Genomic DNA, 26,833 nt, shown 5'->3' with positions numbered 1-26,833 from the left:
TCTCCCGCCATCTCTTCTCTCCAGAACCTGCAGCTCCTTGGCTTGTGGTCCCTGTCCTCCATCACCAGGTTCAGCATGGCCCAGCCGGGCTCTGCGGTAATTTAATCCCAGTTATGAACCTCATGGCCAGGACAGGAGACAGGGCAGGTCCTACAAAGCTCATGTCCTACAGGGACGAGGCCAGTCCCACATTCCCTCGCTCCTGCTCCCAGCACATTACTTTACTTCCTGAAAGATCACACCGTTGAGGGCGCTTCTTTCCAGTAACGGACCAATTGCAGTGGCCTCAGTTGTGTCCCCCTAAAAACTCCTGTCTTTCAGGAACTTCGGGATGTGACCTTATTTGGAAATAGGATCTTTCCTGGTGTAATTAAGTAAAGGTGGGTCACACTGGATTAAGGTGGGCTCTAAATCCAGTGATTCGTGTCCGGATGAGAGTGAGGACCACAGGGACACAGAGAGAAGGTGGCCATGCGGAGACGGGGCAGAGGCTGGTGTGGTGCAGCCTGAAACTAAAGTGGAGCCACCAGAAGCCAGAACACCCCAGGAGCGTTCTTCCCTAGACTTCAGAGAGACCGTGGCCCTGCTGACACCTTGATTGGGGACTGCTGGCTTCTGAACTGTGAGAAAATAAATTTCGGTTGTTTTAAGCCACGCAGTGCGTGGTACTTTGTTACGGTACCCAGACGCCCAATAAAATCTTTTTAAATAAAATCTTTTTTTAAAAAAAGGGTGTGAGTTTAAAAAAAATTTTTTTTAAAAAGATTTTATTTATCTGTTTGACAGAGAGAGAGCAAGAGGGGCTCAATCTCAGGAGGACCCTGAAATCATGACCTGAGGTGAAACCGAGTTAGACACTTAACCAACTGAGCTACCCAGGCGCCCCTGGAAGAAATGTTTTAAAATCAGCTTTACAGGGCACCTGGGTGGCTCATTGGGCTAAGCCTCTGCCTTCGGCTCAGGTCATGATCTCAGGGTCCTGGGATCGAGCCCCACATTGGGCTCTCTGCTCAGCGGGGAGCCTGCTCCCCCCCGCCCACCGCCTGCCTCTCTGCCTCCTTGTGATCTCTGTCAAATAAATAAATAAAATCTTAGAAAAAAAGAAATCTATAAAATCAGCTTTATGTGGATTGTATCTATTGATATTTACTCTACTAGAAATTAAACAGAAATTTAAAAACTATGTACAACTCACTAAAAACAATACATGCTATATGTTAGCATATACAACTTATTTTCAGTAAAAACTATATTTTTGGAAAAAAAATTTTGGGGACAAGAGTGACACTGTTTTGTGGCTTTGTAAATCTCTGTGCTGTGGCTATTAACAGGAGACAGCTGGATTCTCCTAGCTCCTTCTGCTCTCAATATGTTTTGATACATTTGTTTCCGTGGAAGCTTGTGGAAACATGCATAAATACATAGTTGGAAAAAGAAGGAGTATTATTTTAATATTTTAACAGTGTTTTCAGAAAATTGTGGATAGGGGCGCCTGGGTGGCTCAGTTTGTTAAGCGTCTTCTTTTGGCTCAGGTCATGGTCCCAGGGTCCTGGGATCAAGCCCCACAGTGGGCTCCCTGCTCAGTGGGGAGCCTGCTTCTTCCTCTTCCTCTGCCCTCCCTGTCCTGCACTGCCACTCACTGTTTTCTCTCTCTCTCTTTCAAATAAATAAATAAAATCTCAAAAAAAAAAAAAAGAAGGCGCCCGTATAGCTCAGTGGGTTAAAGCCTCTGCCTTCGGCTCAGGTCGTGATCTCAGGGCCCTGGGATCGAGCCCCGCATCACGCTCTCTGCTCAACGTGGAGCCTGCTTCCTCTTCTCTCTTTCTGCCTGCCTCTCCGCCTACTTGTAATATCTCTCTCTGTCAAATAAATAAATAAAATCTTAAAAAAAAAAGAGGAGGGGCGCCTGGGTGGCTCAGTGGGTTAGGCCGCTGCCTTCGGCTCGGGTCATGATCTCAGAGTCCTGGGATCGAGTCCCACATCGGGCTCTCTGCTCGGCAGGGAGCCTGCTTCCTCCTCTCTCTCTCTGCCTGCCTCTCTGCCTACTTGTGATCTCTCTCTGTCAAATGAATAAATAAAATCTTTAAAAAAAAAAAAAAAAAAAAGAGGAAAGGGCGCCTGGGTGGCTCAGTGGGTTAAGCCACTGCCTTCGGCTCAGGTCATGATCTCAGGGTCCTGGGATCGAGTCCCACATTGGGCTCTCTGCTCGGCGGGGAGCCTGCTTCTCTTCCTCTCTCTCTCTGCCTGCCTCTCTGTCTACTTGTGATCAATCTCTGTCAAATAAATAAATAAATAATCTTTAAAAAAAAAAAAAAAGACTCTCTCTCCCTCTCCCTCTGCCCCTCCTCTCTCTCTCTTTCTCTCTCAAATAAATAAAGAAATCTTTTTAAAAAAAAAAAAAAGAGGAAAATTGTGGATATTTTTCTTCGCTACTATGCCCAAACAATGTGTGCTATCTCCTTGAAGTTGAGACAACGTAGGATCTGAAACCATATTGACATACTACTTTTTTGTGCTCTGTTACACCCAACTCCACTGATCTTTTTTTTTTTTTTTTTAAAGTAAGTGTTACATCCATTGTGTGGCTTGAACTCACACCCTTGATATCAAGAGTCACACGCTCCCCGGCTGAGCCAGCCAGGCGCCCCTATCTGGCATTGTGAACTGGCCTTTTACCCACGTGTGATTACGTAAGGACACGCATTAGCCTTCTGAAAAATATCAGTCCTCCAAGTCCTGCAGATCTTCCAAATATTGACTGATTTCATTACATAGTTTCATCACATATCAGGTAGCCTCTTGAAAAACCCCATACGTATGTATATATTTTAAAGGTTTTACTTATTTGTCAGAGAGAGCACAAGCAGGGGGAGCAGCAGGCAGAGGAAGGAGGCTCCCCGCTGAGGAAGGAGCCAGACCTGGGGCTCAATCTTAGAACTCTGGGATCATGACCCAGAGCTGGCCATGACCCATCACCACCCAGGCGTCCCACCCTGTGTATGTTAAAGAATGAAAATAAAAAGGGTCGTCTGGGTGGCTTACTTGTTAAGCATCTGCCTTTGGCTGGGGTCATAGTTATCACAGATTGACAAATGCAAGCCGACTACTTCTCCCGGAAGTAACCACAGTCACCCCCCACACTGATGGTTGTGCACAACCATCACCTTTACCCAGGAGGACAGGACAGGTGGGAGTCTTCTTCGTGCTGGAGTGGTTGTCATTCATGGTCTGGGGTGTTAATGGGTGTACTTCTTTTATAATTAACATAAATTATAACAATCATTTATTATTATAATTATAATTATTTATTGTAAATTATAATAATTATTTGTTATATAAATCATATAAGATTATACTATATATATTTAAGATTTTGTTTATTTGAGAGAGAGAGAGTACAAGCTGGGGGAGGAGCAGAGGGAGAGGAAGAAGCAGACTCCCCAGGGAGCGGGGAGCCTGATTGGGGCTCGATCCCAGGACTCCGGGATCATGACCTGAGCTGAAGACAGACGTTTAACCAATGGAGCCACCCGGGCGCCCCTACATAAAATTATATTTTGTAATTATAAGTTGATAATTAATCAACTATACAATTAAGATTTGGGCATTTTGTCTGCACGTGTGCTTTACTTATCAATATCTAAATGGTTTCTGTATTGTGTGGTATCATCAGTGTGACGGTACTGCCTAGCCCATGGCTTGATATGCATAAGGTGCTCAATAAGTGGCTGTTGGGTGCACGAGAATCATCATCATTAATTAGTCATACTGTCGACTACCATTTATTGAAGTCTTCCTAGGCACCAGGCACTGTTTTAAAAGATTTTTACATTAAACCCTTATACGAGGCTTCCGGGGTGTATCCTGTTATCTTCATTGCATAGATGAGGAACCAAAGCCCAGAGGGGTCAGGGAGCCTCTCTAAAGCCACAGAGCTAGTAGGTGCCTGCAGGTGCGTTCGTGCTGCGGGGCTCCGGGTCCCTTCATTCACCAAACTGGTTACGTCATTCACCAGTGATGAAATGACCCCCGTCAGACACTCACACAGATACCAAATCCAACCGTGTCCCTGCACCATCGAGGAATCAGAGTGGTTCTGTGACCTGGGCGTTTCGATGAGCATTTGGAGGGGTCCCCTACATTTCTCAGCAGTCGAGAGCTCGGTTAGAAACCAGTCCTTTCTCTGGGGGGCAGGCTCCCCGGCAGAGAGCAGCATCTGCGGGGTTGGGGCTGGGAGCCGGGTTTCTCACCCCCCTCCCCGCTTGAGCATCTCTAGCTAATCAGGGCCCTTTGACTCTTCACAGGGCAGTTACTTGACGTGTGAAGCCAGCATCGTTTTCCTCCAGGGCCTTTGAGAAACTGTAATTATACACTAGTATTTTATTATCATGCGTGCAACTAAAATGGAATTTCCTGCATGCCGAGTGGCTTTTGTTGTCATCCCAGGGCTCCCCCGGCCTCCGTCTTAGTAAGGGGGAGTTTATTCTGATTTTGAGCAGGATCAGCAGGCCCATGGAGCCCAGGCTGGGGTCTGGCGGAGGGAAGGAGGCTGCGCTTGGGGACTTGGCCCCTAGGTGGAGCCACAGAGCTTCGGACCGGGGGACCGAGGGCAGGCGGGCTCCGGAGGGAGTGGAACGCCCAGAGGCTAACGGAACTTTGAAGACCGCCTCTCCCTTACACACCAACCTGCAGGCTCCGGGCCACGGCTGGGATTGTAGGCTGACAGCGTGACCTGCTTGAAGGTGTAGAGATGGTATCTAAATGCTGCATCTGGAACATGAATCTCCTTGTGTCTTCTCCATAGAAGGACTCATTTGTTCTTGGTGGTCCTCCTGCATTATGGTTCCTGGTTTCAAACGCCTGGTTGATTACTTCCGTCTTGTTCACTCTGGCCTTGATCTTGCAGGTGTTGGGGGTGGGGGGGTGCCACTGAGGTCTCTAAGCAGCCTCTGCCGTCCTCCCTGAGATGCCGGTCGTCCCTTTCTGAATGGAGGCTACACTTCCATATCTGCGGGTTCCCCGCTGGCCACGGCAGGACGTGGACAAGTTGCGTAATCATGAAGTGTCCAGCATCTTCTAGCAGGAAAAACAAATCTTTAGTGAAACAGTTAAACAGAACTGACATTTGAAGAAGAAGACGGAGGGCCCAGAGGAGCCAGAGCCTCCCTTCAGGTTGCGCGTCCCCAGTGCCCGACACCAGGAGGACACGGCAGGCCCTAGAGAATCCTCCAGTCCCCTTCTCTCTCGCTCTCTTTTAAAAAAATTTTTATTTATTTATTTGGAAGAGAGAGAACAAGAGAGACAACCTGAGATGGGGGAGGGTCAGAGGGAGAAGCAGACTTCCTGCTGAGCAGGGAGCCCAATGTGGGGTTCAATCCCAGGACCCCGGGATCATGACCTGAGCCAAAGGCAGTTTCTTTTTCTTTTTCTTTCTTTTTTTTTTTTTTTTTTTAAGATTTTATTTATTTGACAGAGAGAGACCACCAGTAGGCAGAGAGACAGGCGGAGAGAGAGTGGGAAGCAGGCTCCCCACCGAGCAGAGAGCCCGATGTGGGACTCAATCCCAGGACCCTGAGATCATGACCTGAGCTAAAGGCAAAGGCTTAACCCACTGAGCCACCCTGGTGCCCCCTTTTTTAAAAAAAATTCTTAATTTTTAATAAACACATAATGTATATTTAGCCCCAGGGGTACAGGTCTGTGAATCACCAGGCTTACACACGTGACAGCACTCACCATAGCACATACCCTCCCCAATGTCCATAACCCAGCCACCCCCCTCCCTCCCCCCTCCCCCCGCCCCCCTCTGTTTGTTTTGTGACATTTAGAGTCTCTTATGGTTTGTCTCCCTCCCAATCCCATCTTCTTTCATTTTTTCTTTTCCTACCCCCCAAACCCCCCAAGTTGCATCTCCACTTCCTCATATCAGGGAGATCATATGATAATTGTCTTTTTCTGATTGACTTATTTCGCTCAGCATTATTACCATCTAGTTCTAGCCACATCGCCACAAAAGGCAAGAGTTCATTTCTCTTGATGGCTGCATAGTATTCCATTGGGTATATAGACCACATCTTCTTTATCCATTCCTCTGTTGATGGACATCCAGGTTTTTCCCATAGCTTGGCTACTGTGGACATTGCTGCTATGAACATTAAGGTGCACGTGCCCTTTCGGATCACTACGTTTGTACCTTTAGGGTAAATACCCAGTAGTGCAATTGTTGGATCTTAAGGTAGTTCTATTTTCAACTTTTTGAGGAACCTCCATGCTGTTTTCCAGAGCGGCTGCACCAGCTTGCATTCCCACCAACAGTGTAGGAGGCTCCCCTTTCTCTGCATCTTCTTTTTTTTTTTTAAGATTTTATTTATTCATTTAACAGACAAAGATCACAAGTAGGCAGAGAGAGAGGGGGAAGCAGGCTCCCCACTAAGCAGGGAGCCCGATGCGGGGCTCCATCCCAGGACCATGGGACCATGACCTGAGCTGAAGGCTTTAACCCACTGAGCCACCCAGGTGCCCCCCAAGGCAGTTTTTTTTTTTTTTAAAGATTTTATTTATTTATTTATTTGACAGAGAGAGATCACAAGTAGGCAGAGAGGCAGGCAGAGAGAGAGGAGGAAGCAGGCTCCCCACCAAGCAGGGAGCCGATGCGGGGCTTGACCCCAGGACCCCGGGATCATGACCTGAGCCGAAGGCAGAGGCTTTTAGCCCACTGAGCCACCCAGGCACCACGTGGAATCTTTCTCTTGCGCTGACCCCTACTTGAACTAGCTGGAGTCTTCTTTCTGGACATCAGCTGGAGTTCTCCGGCTCAAGGCAGACTGAACCCCATCCGGTCAGACCATCCCTGTAGCCCCCCAGGACCTCAGGGTGACATGGCCTCCCCGGCGGCTTCACGAAACCTTACGTTGACCTTCCTCCATGCTAGGCACTATTCCAAGTGCCTCAATAAGTCAACTTATTTATTCCTTCCAACAACATATGGGGCAGGTACTACTGTTTGCCCGTGTTTTCTTTTTTTTTTTTTTTTAAAGATTTTATTTATTTATTTGACAGACAGAGATCACAAGTAGGCAGAGAGGCAGGCAGAGAGAGAGAGGAGGAAGCAGGCTCCCTGCTGAGCAGAGAGCCCTATATGGGACTTGATCCCAGGACCCTGAGATCATGACCTGAGCCGAAGGCAGAGGCCCAACCCACTGAGCCACCCAGGAGGCCCTGCCCGTGTTTCTTAATAAGAGAGCCAAGGCCCAGGTGCGTGATGAGCCGAGGTAGGACAGAAGCCAACAAGGGCCTGAGGCCCGGAGCTGACGACCCTGCGACGGGCGCCCTCTCTGAGCCGCTCCCTCCTCTGCCTGCAGCTCGTCTCCGTCCAGCCTCGGAAGCTCTCTCGACTCTGCCAGCCTGCGGAGGCTCCCCAGGGTGAGCTGAGTCTGACTTCTGGGCAAAGGCTTACAGAAAGGTCTCCGTGTTTACGCAGAGGCTCTGCTCTCCCACGTGAAGGAGGCAACAGTGGGGACACTTGGGGCTTGGAGCGGACTTCCTGGGAGACCTTCTCTGCCCATCCAGGGCCGCCTGTTGCCCGGTCTCTGCCTCACCCCTTTCCAGGCACGGGGCACGTGAATGGTGCCACCAGCAGTTTTGGGGGCCCCACGCCCCGTGTCTATTAGGCCTCTTCTCTTGCGTCGCTCTAGGTTATATATTCAAGCGTACGCAAGAGCCACATGTTCAGTTTAAGGAATGACAGTAATTATGCTTAATGGCATTACCTCCTGTACTAGTCAGTATGGCAGGGGCTTGTCGCGTACCCGCGACACTGGAGTCCAGTTCGGGGTTATCACAGTGTTGCTGTGACCCTCTTCGAAGCCCATCTGGGTGACCTCACGTTCAACATATTGGCAAGGCACCCGGGAGTAGGATTTCTGGGTCACAGGCTATGGCTCTTTCCAACTTGAACAATGATCTTCAGCTATTTTCCAAAGAGGCTGCCCCAGCTTCTGTCTCCACCATCAGAGTGTATGGGAGCCCCTATCGCTTCCTGTCTGATACTCCACGATGACTTGAAAAAAATAATAAAATAGTCAAGAGGTTAGGGGCGCCTGGGTGGCTCAGTGGGTTAAGCCTCTGCCTTCGGCTTAGGTCATGATCTCGGTCCTGGGATCAAGCCCCTCTTCGGGCTCTCTGCTCAGCAGGGAGCCTGCTTCCTGCCTCTCTCTCTGCCTGCCTCTCTGCCTACTTGAGATCTCTGTCTGTCAAATAAATAAAATCTTAAAAAAAAATAGTCAAGAGGTTAGGTGGTAACAGAGCAAAAATATATAAGTGAGGGGCACCTGGGTGGCTCAGATGGGTAAACGGCCAACTCTTTTTTTTTTTTTAAGATTTTACTTATTTATTTTACAGACAGAGATCACAAGCAGGCAGAGAGGCAGACAGAGAGAGAGAGGAGGAAGCAGGCTCCCCGCTAAGCAGAGAACCCAACGCGGGGCTCGACCCCAGGTCCCTGGGATCATGACCTGAAACGAAGGCAGAGGCTTTAACCCACTGAGCCATCCAGGCACCCCAAGCGGCCAACTCTTGATTTCAGCTCAGGTCATGATCTCAGGGCTGTGGGGTTGAACCCCGAGTCAGGCTCTTCAGCAGGGAGTCTGTCTCAGTATTATCTCTCTCCATCTGCCCTGCCCCTCAAATAAATTAATAAATCTTTTAAAAGTGTATATATATATGTGTGTATATAGAGAGCAAAGGTCTCACCCCTTTTACCCAAAGGTTACCAGTGTCAATCATTTCTTAATTGTCTTTACATGGGGGTGCTTGGGTGGTTCAGTCGGTTAGCCGTCTGCTTTCAGCTCAGGACGTGATCCTGGGGTCCTGGGATCAAGCCCCGTTTCGGGCTCCCTGCTCAGCGGGGAGTCTGCTTTTCACTCTCCCTCTGTCCCTGTTCCTGCTCAGTCACTCTTGTGCGCACACTCTAATAAATAAAACCTTAAAAAATAAGTATCTTTCCATAAAAATTTGCAGACATTTAAATAATATATGCAAGCTTTTAATTTTTATTTTAATATTATTATTTTTGAAGATTTTACTTACTTATTTGACAGAGAGAGAGAAAGGACAAGCAGGGAGAGTGGAAGAGGGAGAAGCAGGCTCCCTGTGCCGGACTCAATTCCTGAGTCCTGCTCAGGAAGGACTCATTGGTAAAATATTGGTATTTTATTTTACCAATCATTGGTAAAATAGTTCCAATATTGGATCATTGGTAAAATATTTCCTGAGCGCCTGTTATAGGTGAGGCACTCTTCTAAGGGCTTGGCATACAGCAATGAACTAAATAGTAAAAAAAAAAAAAAAAAAAAAAAAATCCTGCCCTCATGGAGCAGGAATGCTGGTTCAGGGAGACACAATAAATAGATGAGTAAAATCCATGTCAAGTGGCATTAAGAGCTAAGGGTAGGGGCACCTGGGAGGCTCAGTTGATTAAGCACTTCTGCCTTTGAGTTAGGCAGGATCCTGGGGTTTTGGGATCAAGACCTGCATTGGGCTCCCTGCTCAGCAGAGAGCCTGCTCCTCCCTCTCCCTCTCCCTGGCCCTCCCCCTGCTTGTGCTCTCTTTCTTTCGACCACTCTGTGTCAAATAAATAAATACAATCTTAAAAAAAAAAAAAGTTAAGGGGAAAAAAAGTCAGGAAGAGAGCTCGGGAGACTGAAAAACCACAGTTTTAGACAGGTGGCCGGGGAAGCCCCGTTCATAGGTGGTATATTAGTAAGGACCCAAGGAAGTGAGGGCTTGGTCTCGGGGGTGCGTAAAGAAAAAGGGGTTGGCAGTGGTCAAGGACCCTTTGAGGGGTCACAGAGGTGGAGATTAAACGAGCAATGCGGAGGGCAGAGATGAGGCCACGTGGACGGAGGTATCAGTGGATTCTCGAATGCCACGGCGAGATGGGGCATATTCTAGACTTACTTTGAATGCAGAGCTGGCAGGGTTTGCTGGTGGGCTGGATGAGGCCTGGGCGAGAAACGAGGCCTGGGTGACTCCTCAGTTGTTAGCTTAGTTAGTAAGAAGGAAGAAGCTAGCATGGAAGACTAGAGCAGCAATTTCGGGAGGAATGGGAGATGCTTGCCACACTCGTGCAGCGATGTGTGGCCCAGGCAAGAGGACGCACGTGTCCAGAATTCAGGGGAGAGGTCTGGGCCTCCGCTGGGGCAAAACCAGCAGAGCAGGCCAAACAAAGTGGCCAGAAATATGACAGCGAATGGCGTCTTGGAAGGCAAGGAATAAGCATTTCAAGAGGAATGACTTCTGACAACGGATTACTGGATTTAACAACTTGGAAGGAATTAGCGACCTTGATAAAGTGAGCTGTAGAGACAAAACTCAGGATGGGTTCAAAAGAGAATGGGACCGGGAGCAGAGGACGGAGGATGTATATATAAACAGCTCTTTTGAGAAGTTTTGCTGAAAGGGACAGAAATGACCCCGCAGCTTCAGGAGAAAGGAAAAAATCTCCGAGTGGCAAGGTGGGGACTGATGGGTGAGGGCGCAGTGGAAATCCATCGGCGCTGTAGTAAAGCCAGTTTGTGAAGTTTTTGCTGCGGGACTGTCCCCCACCCCTGACCTTGAACATCACACCCCCCACCCCCTGACCTTGAACATCGGCCAAGTATATAAACAACTGGCAATCATTGACAAGTGGTTATTCCCCGAGCAGTCTGCTCTGCAGAACCAGGACACAGACTATGTTCCCTGGCTCCCTCTGCTACTGGACGAGCTGTCACATGAAGGTTGACAGACACTGTCTTGGGCCAAAGCAGAGCCACACCCTTTCCCAAAGGTACAGATGTTGCCCCAGATCTTCCCATCCCCCTCTGGGGGGACCATTCAGCCCCATTCCCTGGTCTAGGAATTCCATTCAGCATGTGGTCATGACCAGGCTTTTTGTGTCCCATTTGTCTCGTGATCAGATATAGAGCTTTTTGAAGAACAAAAATGTATCCAACCTGGTGGGAATGTTCCCACCTGTACACACAGGGCAGGGCCCTTGTAAATCCTTCTATTGCACTGAGGGACTGGGAAGAGCTGTCTGGAGAAACGACGTTTGAGTAGGAAAGGTGAGAACAAAAGAGAAAGAAAGGCCCTGATTATTAAGGAGGTAGGCCCCTTACTTTCATTACCTCATTTCTCACGCAGAAAGTCAGGAAGGTATTACTCTCAATTAACAGATAAGGAAATTGCTTTGGCTAAGACTAAAGCTGGCTATTGCTCCTAGGTTCCCATCCTAAGAAATCCATCCCCTTTGGGACCCATCAGGGGAAGAGGTGGTGGTTAACTAGGGTTAAAAACAAAATTTCTAGTGCAATAATCCCCGCCCCCCCCCCCCGCCCCGGGCCCCGCCCTCTCTAGTGCAATAATCTTAGATCACAGATGGGATCTGGGCTCCCTCCATGGTCAGGGAAGGCCAGACCGACCAGGATGAGGCACGAGTCCTTCAGAACTATTTAGTTTGGAATAAATAGGTTTTCAAATTTCACCGAAGAGCTCGAGTTCTGTGGGTTTCATTTGATTTCTAAAAATCTGACTACAAAAGCAATTTATGTTCATTGTAACAAATCTGGAGAAAGGCGAATCTAACACTGGGTAAACAGCTCTCGGTAATTCTGGCAAGGCAATCACCCTTCCCCTTCTTGGGGGATTTTGGGCGTATTTTGTGACCCCGACTTGACCTGGACCCCACGGCGGAGCATAGGGCATGCAACGTCACAGAGCAGCATCTCTAGGGTTCCTACTGCAGCATGCATGCCCCCAGGCCAAAGCTCCACGCCCCAGGAGGGTCCTCCTGCAGGAACCCCGCGGCGGTTTGGAGCCGGCGGTGTAGACAGATGCCCAGCTCAGCTCCGCGGCGGCCGGCTCCCGGCCCGGGGCTCCGCGCACCCACGTGCCTCGCGGCACCGCACACGGCAGCTCGGCCGTAAAGGCTCCTTTACGGGAAACCGCCTCCAGTTTCCTGTCATGGCTGATACGAGAAGGCGACACCCGGACGCGGACCCCCGCAGGCCGCTCTGCCGCACGCCGGCCGCCTCGCGGGGCGCTGTGACCCGCAACGGCCGGGCGCGGACGGCCCGAACGCCCCGCACGAACAGGCGCCGCGTGGGGCGACGCTGATCCACGCAACCGCCCCCCCTCGGCGCCGCCCAACAGCCGCCGAACCTTCTGGAAGCGGCGCCCCACGGCGCCCCGCCGCAGCCAGAACCGGACGCCGGGGGAGCCGGCGGCAGCTCGGGGGGCGGGGCGTCCGGGGGCGGGGCCGGCGCAGGAGTCCGCGTTCGATTCGTCGCCGGCGCCCAGACCCCGCCCCCGGCGCCATGGCCCCGCCTCCTCCCTCCCCCTCCATGGCGCCGCCCGGGCTCATTCATTCCGCGCCAGGCCTGCCAGACACCTGCGCTCTCCTTCAGCCGCTCGCGGTCGCCGCCGGCATGTCAGGCCCCGCCGCCGAGACCCCGTCCGCCATCCAGATCTGCCGGTAAGCGGGGCGCGCGGCGCGGTGGGCGGCCAGGACGCCGAGTCAGCGCGCGGGCCCGCCCCGGCCCGCCCCGGCCCGCGCCCCTCCGCGGCCTCCCCCCACCGCCCCCGCCCCAGCCGGGTGCCGGGCCCCGCTTCTCCGGCTCGCCGCCCGCCCGCCGCGGCCGGGATGCGCCTCGGACTCCGCAGCGCCGGCGGCCCCTGGCGTATCCCGGGGACGGCGCGGCGCGGCGGCCACGCAGGCCGTTTGCGGGAGGAATCCGCGCGGCGCCCTTCCGGGCGGGGTCGGTGCGCATCCCCCGCGCCGCGCGCCCCGCCCGTGCCGGAGCGCGCTGGAGCCCCTACCCGGCTCCCGTTGAGCCCCCCTAATTCGAGGGCGTTCTCCGGGCGGTGGCGCCTCGCCCACCGCATCCCCCCAGAGGTGGGGCGCGGATAACCAGCTCGCCCGGCGAGCCCCCGGGTGGGTACCCGAGTGGGCGGGGGCTGCAGGGGAGCATTCCCTTCAGCGTGATGCCTCGGGTTTCGCGGAGAGCCGGTGTTAAGTGGAAGAGCGGAAAATCCCCTTCCCTGCTGACGGTTTACTGCTCCGTGGAGCCTGGAAGCATCTCACACAATGGGGCGCAGGGTTGTTCTTCGCAGCGGACCACCCCTACCTTCCTCCACGGGCCCGAGGTAGATAGCAGCCCCCCGAGAAGCCGGAGACCCTGAGCTGGCTTATTTCCCGCTGGAGCGCGGAGGGCAGCCTCAAGGTTACTCTCCATCCCTTTGGGCAGAATCAGAAGCGAGCGCCCTGGTATTTGGGGAGGAGCTGAGTAAGGGCAAGAAGTGTGGGAAGGCCGCGCTAGGACCGGGCCTGCAGCGGGGCTGTCCTGCCTGGTGCGCGCTAGGAACGAGCTGCTTCCTGGTGTGGGGCTGGTTCCTGAGGTTTGGAGGTTGGGCATCACACTGAACTTGGGTCCCAGCCAGATCGGTTTCCTGTGGATGTTGACATCTCTCTGGAAAAGGCAGTGGCTGGGTGTGTGCTGGAAGTGCTGCATGCACAGAGTGCCTCGGCTCCGTCTCACTTCTGACCCAGTCAGAAGCCTTTTCTGACCTCAAGGTCAGTTTTGAGTTTTCTAGGAAGAGGAGACTTGTAAGGAGAACCTTGCCGTGCTCCCGTTGGTATCGGCTGTGTGGTGGTCATGGCCACACCAACTCCCAAGCTCCAGGGCAAAAATAACAGAAGCAACTGAGTTGGGTAAAGGGCGGGCCTGGTGTCAGGGCCCTGGATCAGGCTCTGCCTTGTATTGGCCAAGTGACCTTGGCATTCAGCATTTGCACAGAGGGCTTGTGTATCTCTGGACTCATTCGGTTTGCCCAACTTTCCTGGGAGGGGGGATGGCAGGGGTCTCACCACTGTGAAGAGAGGAAGGAAGTTGGAGTAGGAAATTGAGGCTCTGAGAGCCCCAATGTCTCGGTAAGGTCATCCAGCCACAAGAGCCTGAGGGCAGCCCCTGCCAGGTTGTATGTGTCCAGACCCGTGGATTTTCCACTACATCCCTCCCCCCCATAAAAGAAGATACCAATTTCAAGCTACACATCTGTGTGTGTGCTTTCTGTTACCTTGGGTGTGTACGGCGCTGGTTCTGGCATATTTACAATTGCGCATTTTCTTGGAATGGCCTTGGGACAGGTGGGCAGAATGCTTGGCTGAGGTGAGTGGCAGGTGCCCAGCTCAGCTGCCAAAGGGAGTTGGGGCAGGGCTGTGAAGAGGGCCATGGTCACAAGGGTTTGGCCCAGAGAAGCTCCAGGACACTGGAGAGTGGGCATATCAGGGCAGGGAGCCCTTTAAGGACATCTGAGCTGATACCCTGCGTTGAAAGAGGAGCCTCCTGGCTTGGGACAGCCAAGCCTGTGAATTTAACGAGTTTCACTGGACACCTCCAGGGAGCCAAGTGGCACGGAGGGACACTGACCGACATGGAACATTTGGTCCCCAGCTTCAGGGGTTCACAGTCCAGCAGGGAAGGATGCCAGAACCCCCACTATACCAGATCATTAAGAGGGGTCACATGCTCTCGGTTTGGAAGGTGGTTTTGAAGGGATGGGGCGCTAAAGGTTGGGGAGGCAATGGTTAGAACCAACTCCGCAGCCCAATGAGGAAAAAATGTAATCTGCCAACTAAACATTAGCATTACTTAAGTGAATATTGCCTCCACCCCGTTTGGAAGCTGCCTGACCTTCCAGTGTCCCATTTTTCTCCTGGGTGGTTCTGAGTGTTAAAGAAAGTGTATCTAGTTAGTGCCTGTTGGAATGGCTGGCACCTTGTAAGTAAATGGAAGCTCTTTGTGTCCCAAAGTGGGACACTGGCTCAGGAGGCCGAGGGGCCTGAATTTGAATCCTAGCTCGGCCTCTTATAGGTGAGTGGCCTTAGGCATGTTCCTTAACCTCACTGGGCCTCAGCTCTCTTCTTTGCGAACAGGAGATGATAATGCCTGCTCTAGGGATTAAAATCCTTGGCGCAGTCCTGGGCAGTTATAAAAGTGAGCTCACAAGGGGAATGTGAGCTCACAAAGAGAACAGTTCACCTTTGAGAACCTGAACTTTGGACAGTCAGGCCACTGTGCGGTGCTGTCTCCTCCTCTTTCTGACCCAGCCCTATGATGCAGGTGCCCCGGACAGCGGTTAAAATCTCAGAAGAGCATGTTTCCTTTGGTTATTTTGGTTTATTTCCCTTGGCTTAAGTAATGTTAATTAATGTTTAGTTAGCAATTTACATTTTTCCTTGTTGGGACTCAGAGTTCTAGAACATCAGATCTGGAAGGTCCCTTAGAAGCCCTCCAGTCCAGCTCTGTCATGTGACTGGGAAAATGGGGCCCTCAGAGGTTAAGGTCTTGGTCAAGGACAGACCTTGGGCCTTGACCAGGAGCTGAAGGCTATTGGCGGATTATTCCCTGCCAGTGTCCCTGTTGCTGTGGTTTCCCTCCTGCTTTCCAAGCCGAAGTTTATATTTGGTTGTGAGGCTTATTCATGGCATCAGTGTGGGCCCCTAGCAGAAGCCCCCGAGTGTGTGTTGAAATAAAGTTGACGGACATGTCATATAACAGGTTGTGGGAGAATAGGGCTTTGTGGGACGCTGATGGAAATCCTCCATGTCTGCATTGTCCAATATGGTAGCCATAGTCACTGGCCTCTGAGTGCCTGAAATGTGGCCACACAGGGTGGGGGGACTGCATTTTTAATTGCATTCATTTAAATATAAACCTACATAGTCCTGTGACTGGTGGCTACATTATGGGACAGTGTAGTATGGTAGAGGCATGTAGAAAATGGGAATTATGGCAGGCCTGGGAGAGGAAGGATTTCCTCAGGCTTCAGAAGCTCCCTGGGAACTGCAGTTGGCTCTCAAAACGCGTAGCTAATGGGGGTGGACCTTGGTTCGGACTTTGCCCAGGGCAGGTGATCTAGGAGTCATTTATTTGTAGGTAAGTGTGTGAGGTCTGAATGGGTTTTTTTGTTTGCATGCTCTTAGATGCAAATCTGCCCGGAAATGTCTTGAGGTTAGGGACTGACATTGTTCACGGCTGTGCTGAGAATGCCTTGAGTAGTGCTTGGCCTCTAGGAGATACGACTTCTGGTAGATCTGGCATCAACGAGCCAAAATGTTAGTGGAAAGGACCTGAATTCTAGTGTGTTAACAGGTTAACATTTTTCCCCTTGGACTCGATCTTTGGGTTTATAGTGGAATTAATAAAAACATAGAATCTGATTTACAGAAGCCATACCCTGAGCTAATGTTCTGGAACATTCTATAGAACAATGAATGCACAGTCCTGACTCCCTTCTTGCTAGGACAGGGAGGCCCTGGAAAAAGGTGCAGCCATTGCAGCCCAAGGAGCCTCTGGTTGAGTAGGCTGTTGCTCACACCACGCCCAGCCTCCCCCTGCAAGTGGGCCAGGCAACCTGGCATCGCCCTGGATTTGGCACCACAGGCCACCAGCTCCCTGGCTTCGGTCGGGCCGGAAGTTGCTTTCTCCTGTTAATCTTAAAAAGAAAGCTGCCAGTTATTTTACCAGAAAGAAAAAGGGGGAGGTTACTCAGGAACTGCCGGGCAAGGAGGCTTAGGGCAAAAGCACGGGCAAGCCTGGGAACAAAGGAGAGGGACGCTCTTTTATATAGGAGGGGGCGTTCCCGAGCCCTTAGGAACAAGAAGTCTATTGGAGCGAACCGGGAGTGCAGAGTATAGTGGCTTCTCATTGGCCGACGTGTGACAGTCCCCCACTGGCTGGGCTGTTGCCAGGGGAAGGGGAAAGCTTTCTTCCTCGTGCTGGGGCGGGCGCAGCAGAGCTAAAGCCGGTGCCCTGCGGAGCTGCCTTCCCCGCGGCCCTGCAGGCGACGCGGAGCCGCGGCGTGTGGGAGCTCCCCCTGCCGGCGCCCTGACGCCACTCCACCGGTCTCCTTGGACGGACCTTCACTGCGCGCTGGGGCTCGTGCAGGGGGGCCCCGCCCGGAGGGACTGCCCTGTGTGCCTCCAGGCCCCCTGCGTCTCCCTGCCAGAGGTGTCCCGGGGGAGGGGCGATGCATTAGAAGGTCACCCGCCCCATGGACCACCTGCATCCCAGTAACTGAGGAAGCCTCTTACAAATGCACATATTCCGCATGCACATTACACTTAAGTAGAAAAATCAACAAAATGCAGATTTTAAAACATTAACGAGATACTTGGGGGGAACTTGGCTAGTCCTTTGAAACTTAAAAGATACTAAGGAATTTCCCGTGTTTTTAAGGTGAGGTCTCTGTAGTTCTGCTTTTTAAAAAAACGACCTTATAAGGTATAATGTACACAATGAACCGTACCTATTTTAAGCGCACTGCTCACAGAATTCGAGATGTGCACCCCCAGAATTACCACCACCACTGTGACACAGCGTTTCCATCACCCCCAGCGGCCTTCCCAGCCCCAAACCCTGGTAAACAGGTCTGCTTTCTATCACTCTGGTTTCTGCCTTTTCTAGAATTTCGCATGGGTGCCATTATGCACCTGGCACTCTGCTTGTGAGCGCCACCTGCCGAGTGCGTGTCGTTCTTTCTTCTCACTGTCCAGTTGTGCTACCTGCACTTTGTTTCCCGCCAGTCTGGGAACACCTGGGGTCTTTCCAGCTGTTGGTGATTGTGAAGACAGTTCACACATGTGGATCTCAAAACTTTTAGTACGCCACTGGTGAATCCTGAACACACACTTGGTATTCAATGTTATATTTTAGGTGAGATCATTGTTTTGTGGTTCTACTTTTAAAAAATTAATTAATTTATTTGACAAAGAGACACAGTGAGAGAGGGAACCAAGCAGGGGGAGTGGGAGAGAGAGAAGCAGGCTTCCTGCTAAGCAGGGAGCCCGATGCCGGGCTGGATCCCAGGACCCTGGGATCATGACCTGAGCCAAGAGCAGACAATTAAGACTGAGCCACCCAGGCACTCCTGTGGTTCTATTTTTAGAAGGAGTCTTTCTGGTTTAGAGGGAATGCTGAGATATTTACAAATGCTAAGCTGTGATGTCTGAGATTTGTTTAAACTCCTCCAGAACTGGGGAGTGGGTGGGAACAGAGAGGAAACCGATCATCTGAAACCAGAGTTGACCAGTGGGGCTGTTAGTGGGGACTCGGGTTCATTTCCTTCTCTCTGCTCTTGTAAGTGGCGTTTTCCACAGTAAAGAATAAAGAGATGTGGGCACCTGGGTAACTCAGTTGGCTAAGTGTTCGACTCTTGGTTTCGGCTCAGGCGGTAATGTCAGGGTCCCGGGATGGAGCCCTCAGTCGGGCTCTGTGCTCAGCGGGCAGTCTGCTGGAGATTTTCTCCCTCTCCCCCTGCTTGCACTCCTTCTCTCTCTAAAATAATTAAAAAAAATTTTTTTTTTTAATTTGAGAGAGCACAAATGGGGAGAGGGAGAAGCAGGCTCCCCACTGGCAGGGAACCCGATGTGGGACTCAGTCCTAAGACCCCGGGATCATGACCTGAGCCAAAGGTAGACACTCAACCAACTGAGCCACGCAGGTCCCCAGTAAATAAAATCTTTAAAAAAGAAAAGGAATGAAAAGACCAACAGCCTCTTGAGTCTCTACTCCAGACCTACTGGTTTTGCATCTTGGAGATCTGGGGCACAGAAATCTGTGGCCCACCAGTGCTCCACCAGAGCTGGTGAGCCACTGTCTGAAGTAGGGATGGGAATTTTCCACTGTTCTTGTGTCCGCTTTCCTCAGCCACCCCGCTGCCAGAACCCGTGCGCTAGTTGGCAGCCTCCCAGCCCTCCTGACACCTGCCATGCAGGGACCCTTACCCCCAGTGGAGCTGCTCACCCTGCCGGAGGCCGGGTCTGGCCTGATGGGTGGTAGAGGCTTCCAGGTCCTGGAGATGAGAATCTGGGCCATGTTGCTCAGAGTCCCACCCATGTCCTGTTAACTTTAAAAAGGAAAGTCATTTTATCAGCAAAACTGGGTTTATTCAGGAAAATCAGAATTGCAATTCAGGACACACAAGCTATGGAAAGACCATAAGCAAGTCCAACAGACAAAGGAGAGGAACGTTATTTTATGGAGAAGAAGGCGGAAGTCTGGAGGGGTGGTACTGAATGAGAGCTAAGTGGTGATGGTCTCTCATTGGCTGAGCCACAGGAATAGTTGTTTTTTTTTTTTTTTTAAATTCAATGTACATCTTTTCTTGTTGGGGTCCTTTAGCTGATGATTCTTTCCTGTTGACGATTCTTGTCTGGGAGTCTGTAATTGGCAGTGTTTCCTGGAACTGACGTTGAATGGCATGATCCCCCTTCTAGCCTGCTGACTTTGGGTTTTACCTTATTAATTTTCATGCCACTTTTGTTTTGTTTTGTTTGGGGGGCAGGGGCAGAGGGAGAGGGAGAGAGAATCTCATGTGAGCTTCACACCCAGTGCAGAGCCTGATGCAGGGGTCTGTCTCATAATCCTGAGATCATGACCTGAGCTGAAATTCGGAGTCGATCGCTAACTGACTGAGCCACTCATGTGCCCCCATTGTTTTTAAAAGAGGTTTATTTATTTATGTAGTTATTAGAAAAAGAGAGAGCGAGAGAAAGTGCTTGAGCAGGGGAGGAGCAGAGGGAGAGAATCCTCAGAACTCTCTGCACAGTGCAGAGCCCAATTCAGGACTTGATCCCAGGACCCTGAGATCTTGACATGAGCTGAAATCAAGTCAGATGCTTAACTGACTGAGCCACCCTGCACCCCTCTTTTGTTTTGTTTTTGGTCAAGCTCTGATGGAGAGTCAGGCCTCCTTATTTAAGATTTTATTTATTTATTTCACAGAGAGTGAGAGACTGCACAAGCAGGGGAAAGACAGAGGGAGATGGAGAAGCAGGCTCCCCGCTGAGCAGGGAGCCTGACACAAGGCTCCGTCCCAGGACCCTGGGACCATGACCTGAGCCGAAGGCAGACGCTCACCCTCCTGAGCCCCCCAGATGTGCCCTCCCTCATTCAGTGGCTTCATCTCTCAGTGCCAGGAAGGACCATTCCCGGTTGTCATGTCCTGCATTGGAGGGGGAAGCACATGGCAGTTGGAAACCACTTAAGGCCACATTTGAGTAACGAGGAAGGTTAGGAGTGTGGATTCTCAGGCACTTCCTATCTCTACTACATCTTATCAAGACCGTAGTGTTGGAGATCATCTCCTTCCTGGTACGTCATTTTTACGAAAGTCTGACCCACAATCAAACCACACAACTGGAAATATTTATGCAACAGAAGTAACATAACAATTCCAGATTGTGTGGTGGTTCTGTACCAGGACTCGAGGTCTGGAAGTGCCTCCTGAAAGTCTCCACTGAGACAGGTGAGGAGCGCAGGATGGTGCACAGCACCGGGACAGGCTAAAGGAACCCAGGACATTGGGGAAGACACGGTGCAGCATGAAGCAATAGCACACGAGCTTTCTGCAAAAATAGTAAAATTTCAAAGGTGTATTAAAATAGTACTGTTGGGGCCCCTGGGTGGCTCAGTGGGTTAAGCCTCTGCCTTTGGCTCAGGTCATGATCCCGGGGTCCAGGGATGGAGCCTCGCATCGGGCTCCCTGCTCAGCGGGAAGCCGGCTTCTCTTCCCCTGCCACCCGGCTTGTGTTCCTTCTCTCGCTGTCTCTCTCTGTCAAATAAAATCTTTAAAAACAAAACCAAACCCAAAAAACCCACTATTATTATCTAAAAGAACAGTTTGCAAAAACAAATGTTAGCCAAAAAGACAGCCTGTAAGGTTGCAAAATCAGAGACCATGAATTTGGATAAGAACTCAGAGTCAGGGGCGCCTGGGTGGCTCAGTGGGTTAAGCCGCTGCCTTCGGCTCAGGTCATGATCTCAGGGTCCTGGGATCGAGTCCTGCATCGGGCTCTCTGCTCAGCAGGGAGCCTGCTTCCCTTCCTCTCTCTCTGCCTGCCTCTCTGCCTACTCGTGATCTCTCTCTGTCAAATAAATGAATAAAATCTTTAAAAAAAAAAAAGAACTCAGAGTCAAGGGGTGCCTGGGTGGCTCAGTGGGTTAAAGACTGCCTTCAGCTCAGGTCATGATCTAAGGGTCCTGGGATCAAGCCCCGCATCGGCCTTTCTGCTCAGCGGGGAGCCTGCTTCCTCCTCTCTCTCTGCCTGCCTCTCTGCCTACTTGTGATCTCTCTCTGTCAAATAAATAAATAAAATTAAAAAGAAAAAAAAAGAACTCAGAGTCAAATAATAGTTCAGATGAAAGACTTGTGTGACTCCTGAACCTTCTAATCCTTCACAAAATGCAAGCGAGAAACTGATTTGTCACGGGATCATGATGAGGCTGGTTCTGAAAAAGGCCATAATTAAAAAAAAAAAAAAAAAAAAAAAGAAAGGTTTTCCCCTTTTCCAAGAGCCTGGGCAGATGCGGATGAGGGCATATTCTTTTCATGAAAGTGAGAGTAGAGGCAGACAGCGTGGAGAAGGCTTCTAGGCCTGGCTTGGACTGCTCAGGGAAGCTGTGTTGTCATATGTCATCGACTTCACGGCCTGGAAGCCTGTGCTTTTGGTCACCAGCTGGTCAGGCTTAGGTGCTTCACCTAGATGTGTCTTGTTGGAGTTTGGTGGCACAGGGCTGGTGAGCAGTGCCTGGGAAGGGCATTTCCAGTGAGGCTGATGAGTCTTTGTGGAGGTGTGTCTCCCAACAGACGAAATCTCAGGTTACAAGGTCTGTGTCTCCTGGGAATGAATGGTGAAAAGGTTGGTCTACGAAACATGGTTATTTTTTATTTTTATGTTTTAAAAAGATTTTGTTCATTTATTTGAGAGAAAGAGAGGAGCATGAGTGGGGTGAGAGGCAGAAGGAAAAGCACTCTCCGTGGGCCTCGACCTGAGTCGAAGGCGGACACTTAAATGACTGAGCCACCCAGGCACCCCTATTTTAAATTCTTAAAAATATATTATTTTTAAAGTAATCTCTACACCCAGTGGGGGCTTGAACTCACAACCCCGAGATCAAGAGTTACACACACCACCGACTGAGCCAGCCGGGTGCCCTGTACCAAAGCCTGGTTATTTTTTTTTTTTTTTTAAGATTTTATTTATTTATTTATTTGACAGAGAGAGATCACAAGTAGACTGAGAGGCAGGCAGAGAGAGAGAGAGAGAGGGAAGCAGGCTCCCCGCTGAGCAGAGAGCCCGACGCGGGACTCGATCCCAGGACCCCGAGACCATGACCCGAGCCGAAGGCAGCGGCTCAACCCACTGAGCCACCCAGGCGCCCATTTTTTTTTTTTAAATTTTATTTATTTATTTGATAGAGATCACAAGTAGGCAGAGAGGCAGGCAGAGAGAGGGAGAAGCAGACTCCCTGCTGAGCAGAGAGCCCGATGCGGGGCTCGATCCCAGGATCACGACCTGAGTCCAAGGTAGAGGCTTTAACCCATTGAGCCACCCGGGCGCCCCAAGCCTGGTTATTTTTAACAGATGCAGTTAGGACTTTAAAATATTGGGAAGCATCTCCTTTTGTCAACTACAGATGAGAGGAGGCAGGGCCCAGGGCACCGGATGTCCTGCTACTTAGCTCCACGGCTGCGAGGCTGCAAGCTCCAAAGGGGTCAGTCGGAGATTCGGAAGGACCAAGAGCGGTGCTTTCGGCCACGGTGTCTGGAAGGTCTCTACAGCTTTTGCCACCTGAATCTTCATAATGCCTTTCATGTGTTTCACTGACCTTGAGGATTGACCTTGAGGAGTGTGCTTAGTATTCTGAAACTAGCCAAAGAGCACAGACTCGTCGAGGCGCCTGACCGTTAAAATGGGTTTCTTGATCACTGTGACGTTGGACAGGAGTTACTCAGGTGGGGGCATCCTTTTGAACAGAATTTTTCTTTTTAAGATTTTGTTTATTTGAGAGAGCAGAAGCAGGGGGAGGGGTAGAGGGAGAAGCAGACCCCGTAGAGCAGAGAGCCCAACGTGGGACTCAATCCCAGGACTCCAGGATCGTGACCTGAGCCGAAGGCAGACACTTAACGGACTGAGCCCCCCAGGCATCCTATTGAACAGAAGTTTTACCACAGAAGCAGCAGTGGTCTGCCTATAAGGGAAGGGCTCAAGCCCGTGAGAAAATACACGAACTGTGACTACCACATCTTGTTGTGTTTGTACAACCCATACACGTGAAGGGGTTTCCGCAGACTGTACTTCAGACAGGTGTGTGAAGTAAGCCCTGTTTGCAGCCTTGTTAATATTTCTCCCCCCCACCAAATTTCTCCACTAATTATTCATGAACACTATAATTTTGTCAGTAAACTCGTGTACAGAGGTAAGTAGTGGGAATTTTAGAACTTCCGGTAGGCTCAGTTTGTTTTTAGGTCCAAACCAGAGTTCTGTCTTTTCATTGAGCCAACAATGATTAGACTTCCAGTACTGTTTTTCCTTCTCGGGGGCCAATTATTGGGTTATCGCCTGTTGATTTTTCCATATTATCATTTGTTTCGGACCACAACAGGGATTTGTCTCTGGGTTTCCTTGACTGCCTCATTTTTGGCAGAAATATCAGTGAGGTGGTTTCCTTTGGTCTCCAAGGGATTGCATCTGAATGTCCACGAGCCTTAAATCTAAATCGTAGCCAGAACAGCCAGCGAAAGTGTGGCATCTGATAAGTTTTGGCAATGGGAGCCAATTTTTTTTTTAAATAATTAACACATTCAATGTTTTTATTTATTTATTTAAAAGATTTTATTTATTTACTTGACAGAGATCACAAGTAGGCAGAGAGGCAGAGAGAGAGGAGGAAGCAGGCTCCCTGCTGAGCAGAGAGCCCGATGTGGGGCTTGATCCCAGGACCCTGGGATCATGACCTGAGCCGAAAGCAGAGGCTTTAACCCACTGAGACACCCTAGTGCCCCAATGGGAGCCATTTTTAATGCTATTCCCATTCCAGGTAAGGAAACCAGACTGCTAACCAGCATTCCAAGATCATGAGCCATGGTGTGTGGGCTGTCGGTATAAATACACGTGATTTTACCCTGGTCTGGTGTCACCATGCAGGGATGTTAAAGGGGACCCTGTGAACATCTCCTTAGTGCTCTGCACTAACAGGGCAGTTGGTAGCAGGAATGGCTGTGAGGCAAGGGGGGGATTTTCCTGGCCACAGGATCTGGTGGTTGGCTCTATACCCCGTGGGGCCATGCTGGTCCCCGTGTTTTTGCGGTTGTGTACTCTTAAGATGTTCCCTTCACTCTCATTTACACAGAGGAGAAAACAAAATTCATAATTAAGATGTCTGAGGCCGGGGTCTTATTAGGCTCTTCCTTTTTTTTTTTTTTTTTTAAAGATTTTTATTTATTTATTTGACAGAGAGATTACAAGTAGGCAGAGAGGCAGGCAGAGAGAAAGAGAGGAGGAAGCAGTCTCCCCGCCGAGCAGAGAGCCCAATTCGGGGCTCGATCCCAGGACCCGGAGATCACGACCTGATCCAAAGGCAGAGGCCCAGCCCACTGAGCCACCCAGGCACCCCTAGGCTTTTCCTTAGAGTCCCTAACGTTGTATGTTCCTGCTCTTTCACTTTTACAATTTTTATTTCTATATTCACAGTAGCTCTATGTGCCCAACGTAGGCCTTGAACTCATGTCCCCAAGATCAAGAGCCACACATTCTCTTGACTCAGCCAGCCAGGAACCCTAGATTTTCCCTTTTCTTACTAAAGCATGTAGACATTGAACCACAAGACTGGCCAGCCAGTACAAAACCTGTACAAAACCAGCCAGTACAAAACCAGTACAAAGCAATTACAAAAAACCTTGTAATTGGTTTTCAGTTTTGGGGAGTTGAAGAACGCTACCTGGGTTCTAATGCAGTTCTTGTTCTGAGATCAGGTTTCCTAGTATCAAACCAGATTTGAGCAAACTGCAATTTTTCTTTGAGGATTTTATGTCCCTTTAAGGTCAAAAGCATTAAGAAGCGGATGCCATCTTCTTGGGAAGAGGTTTGAGAAGGGCAGTGGAAAAGCAAGTCATCTACATGTTATAAGTAGAGGCCACAGACAATTTTTATATCATCCACATTAGCTTTTAAGATTTGTGAAAACTAAGGACCATCTGTAAAACCCTGAGTGATTCAGACGTACTTACTGTACTTACGTTCTTCCCAAGTGAATGCAAAAGGATAATCGGCTTTCCTTATTGCCTGGAGTACTGAAGAGACACTGCGTAGGTCAAGGGCAGCAAAGAAACTTGCCTTCTCTGGGAACGGATGTCCGTGACGCACAGGGCGGGGGGCAACAGGGTGCAGAGAGATGACCGTGCTGTTTGTTGTTCGCAGGTCCTGGACAGGAACAGCAATCCAGAGAGGCCTTCCTCTCAGTTTTGACAGTCCCAGAGCCCTGGCTGTCCAGTTTAGTTCTGAGAACATAAGTTCGGGGAGATCAAAGAGCCCCCCATCATGGCCACTGACCATAGTTTTTAAACATAAAGCCAACTACGGGCCCAGAGATGGGGGCCTCTCTGCCTACTTGTGATCTCTCTGTCAATTAAATAAATTCTTTTAAAAAAATAAATGAAAATCAAAAAGTCACTTATTTTGTCAGCATACTGGGGGTTTATTCGGGTAAGCGGAGAATTGCCGTTCGGGACAGGCAAGCCCCACAGACAGGAGAGGAGCGGTACCTCCCGGGGAGGGGGGAAGCCAGTGGGTGAGCGAGAGCTCGGGGTCACGACGGCTTCTCATCGGCTGAGGGGCGGGGGCGGGGGCGGGTCCCCTCGTCGCCGAAGTCGCCCGCGCACCTGGTCCCGCGGAAGCCCCCGCCGCGCCGGCTCCCGGTGGGGGTTCCCCGGCGTCCGCGACCCACGTGGGCCGCTTCCCCGCCGCCTCCCGGCCCCACCTAATGCGTTCTTCCTCAGGAACCGGCCCACCGCCGGCCCTTGTCGCCCTCCCTCTCCTGCTCAGCCAAGAGCCAAGCTGGTGACTCCAGGCGGAGTCATGCGTTCCTTGCATCACTGCGGTGGCAGGGAAGCATCGGGAGCCGCTTCCGGAGAACCGCGGGCCTGAGTGTGGCCGGCGGAGGGGCAGCCCCAGGAGGAGGCTGCCGGGAGGGGGACCGCGTCCTGTAGGGAGGGCTCTGGGGGCAGGCCCGCCGGGGGACAGGGCCGGAGGCTACTAATGGGCCTGCTGCCGGCAGCGGGGCAGACTTCCTGCTGCATGAAGCTGCTTGTCTACGCTGTCCGCCTCCGAGCGCTCGCCAAGCCGGCGGCCGCTTGGGAGCGTCTGGGGCCCAGGAGCTCCCCCAGTGCCGGGCAGAGATGCTGGGCTTCCACGAAGGCTGCTGAAACCAGGTCTGATCTGCTGTCTCGACCCTGTGTCACCGCAAGGTAGGATGACAGGGACATCTCTGTGCCCACAGCGGGGGCAGCGCTCTGCTGTCCGCGCCTAGGGCGACTGAGCCTTGGCCACACGACTCAGGACCTGCTGTGAATAGACGGAGAGCTGCGTGTTCAGCGAGCTGCCTGGGGGCCGGCCCTCTGAGGGAGACCTGGCAGGTTTCCCGGCCAGGGACCCGTCGAAGCCTGTCGGCCTTTGTCGGAGGCGGAGGCTTTCAGGAACGGCAGGTTCTGGGCTCTGGGTGGCTGACAAATTGGAAGGCTTGAGGCAGCCGTGGAGATTAAAGCACCCCTCCTAACAGTGCTGGCTCCTCACCCCTGGGCACACGCTGCCAGGAGTCCGGGGACCTGTGCCTTCTGCTGTCCCCTGGGGCAGGGGTCAAGCTGTGATTTCGGCCCCTTAGGCTTGTACGGGGCAGGGGGAGCTCTCCTCGCGTGCTGGGCTCGTCTGGGCTCGTGGTCAGCAGCGCGACCC

General features: G+C 51.2%; 1 protein-coding gene across 7 annotated transcripts in view; it reads left to right on the top strand.

Annotated features, from left to right (window-relative positions):
- The first annotated feature begins 12,278 nt into the window (after positions 1–12,278).
- The window catches only part of ACOT7 (acyl-CoA thioesterase 7), a 94,010-nt gene continuing 79,455 nt past the window's right edge, over positions 12,279–26,833 (top strand). For 2 of the 7 annotated variants that reach the window (XR_014299671.1, XM_082686781.1), the window contains exon 1: positions 26,002–26,349. Coding sequence is in view for 5 of the 7 variants with exons in the window: in XM_082686781.1 (XP_082542907.1) it covers positions 26,141–26,349 (209 nt within the window). In the remaining 2 variants the exon portion in view is untranslated. Of the gene's footprint in view, positions 12,515–26,001; positions 26,350–26,833 lie in introns of those variants that run through there. The other 5 variants (XM_082686782.1, XM_082686779.1, XR_014299670.1 and 2 more) reach the window with 5 other exon arrangements.

Source organism: Mustela nivalis (assembly GCF_964662115.1).
Source record: "Mustela nivalis genome assembly, chromosome: 10".
Taxonomy (NCBI): Eukaryota; Metazoa; Chordata; class Mammalia; order Carnivora; family Mustelidae; genus Mustela; species Mustela nivalis.
This window is presented reverse-complemented; position numbering and strand designations above follow the sequence as displayed.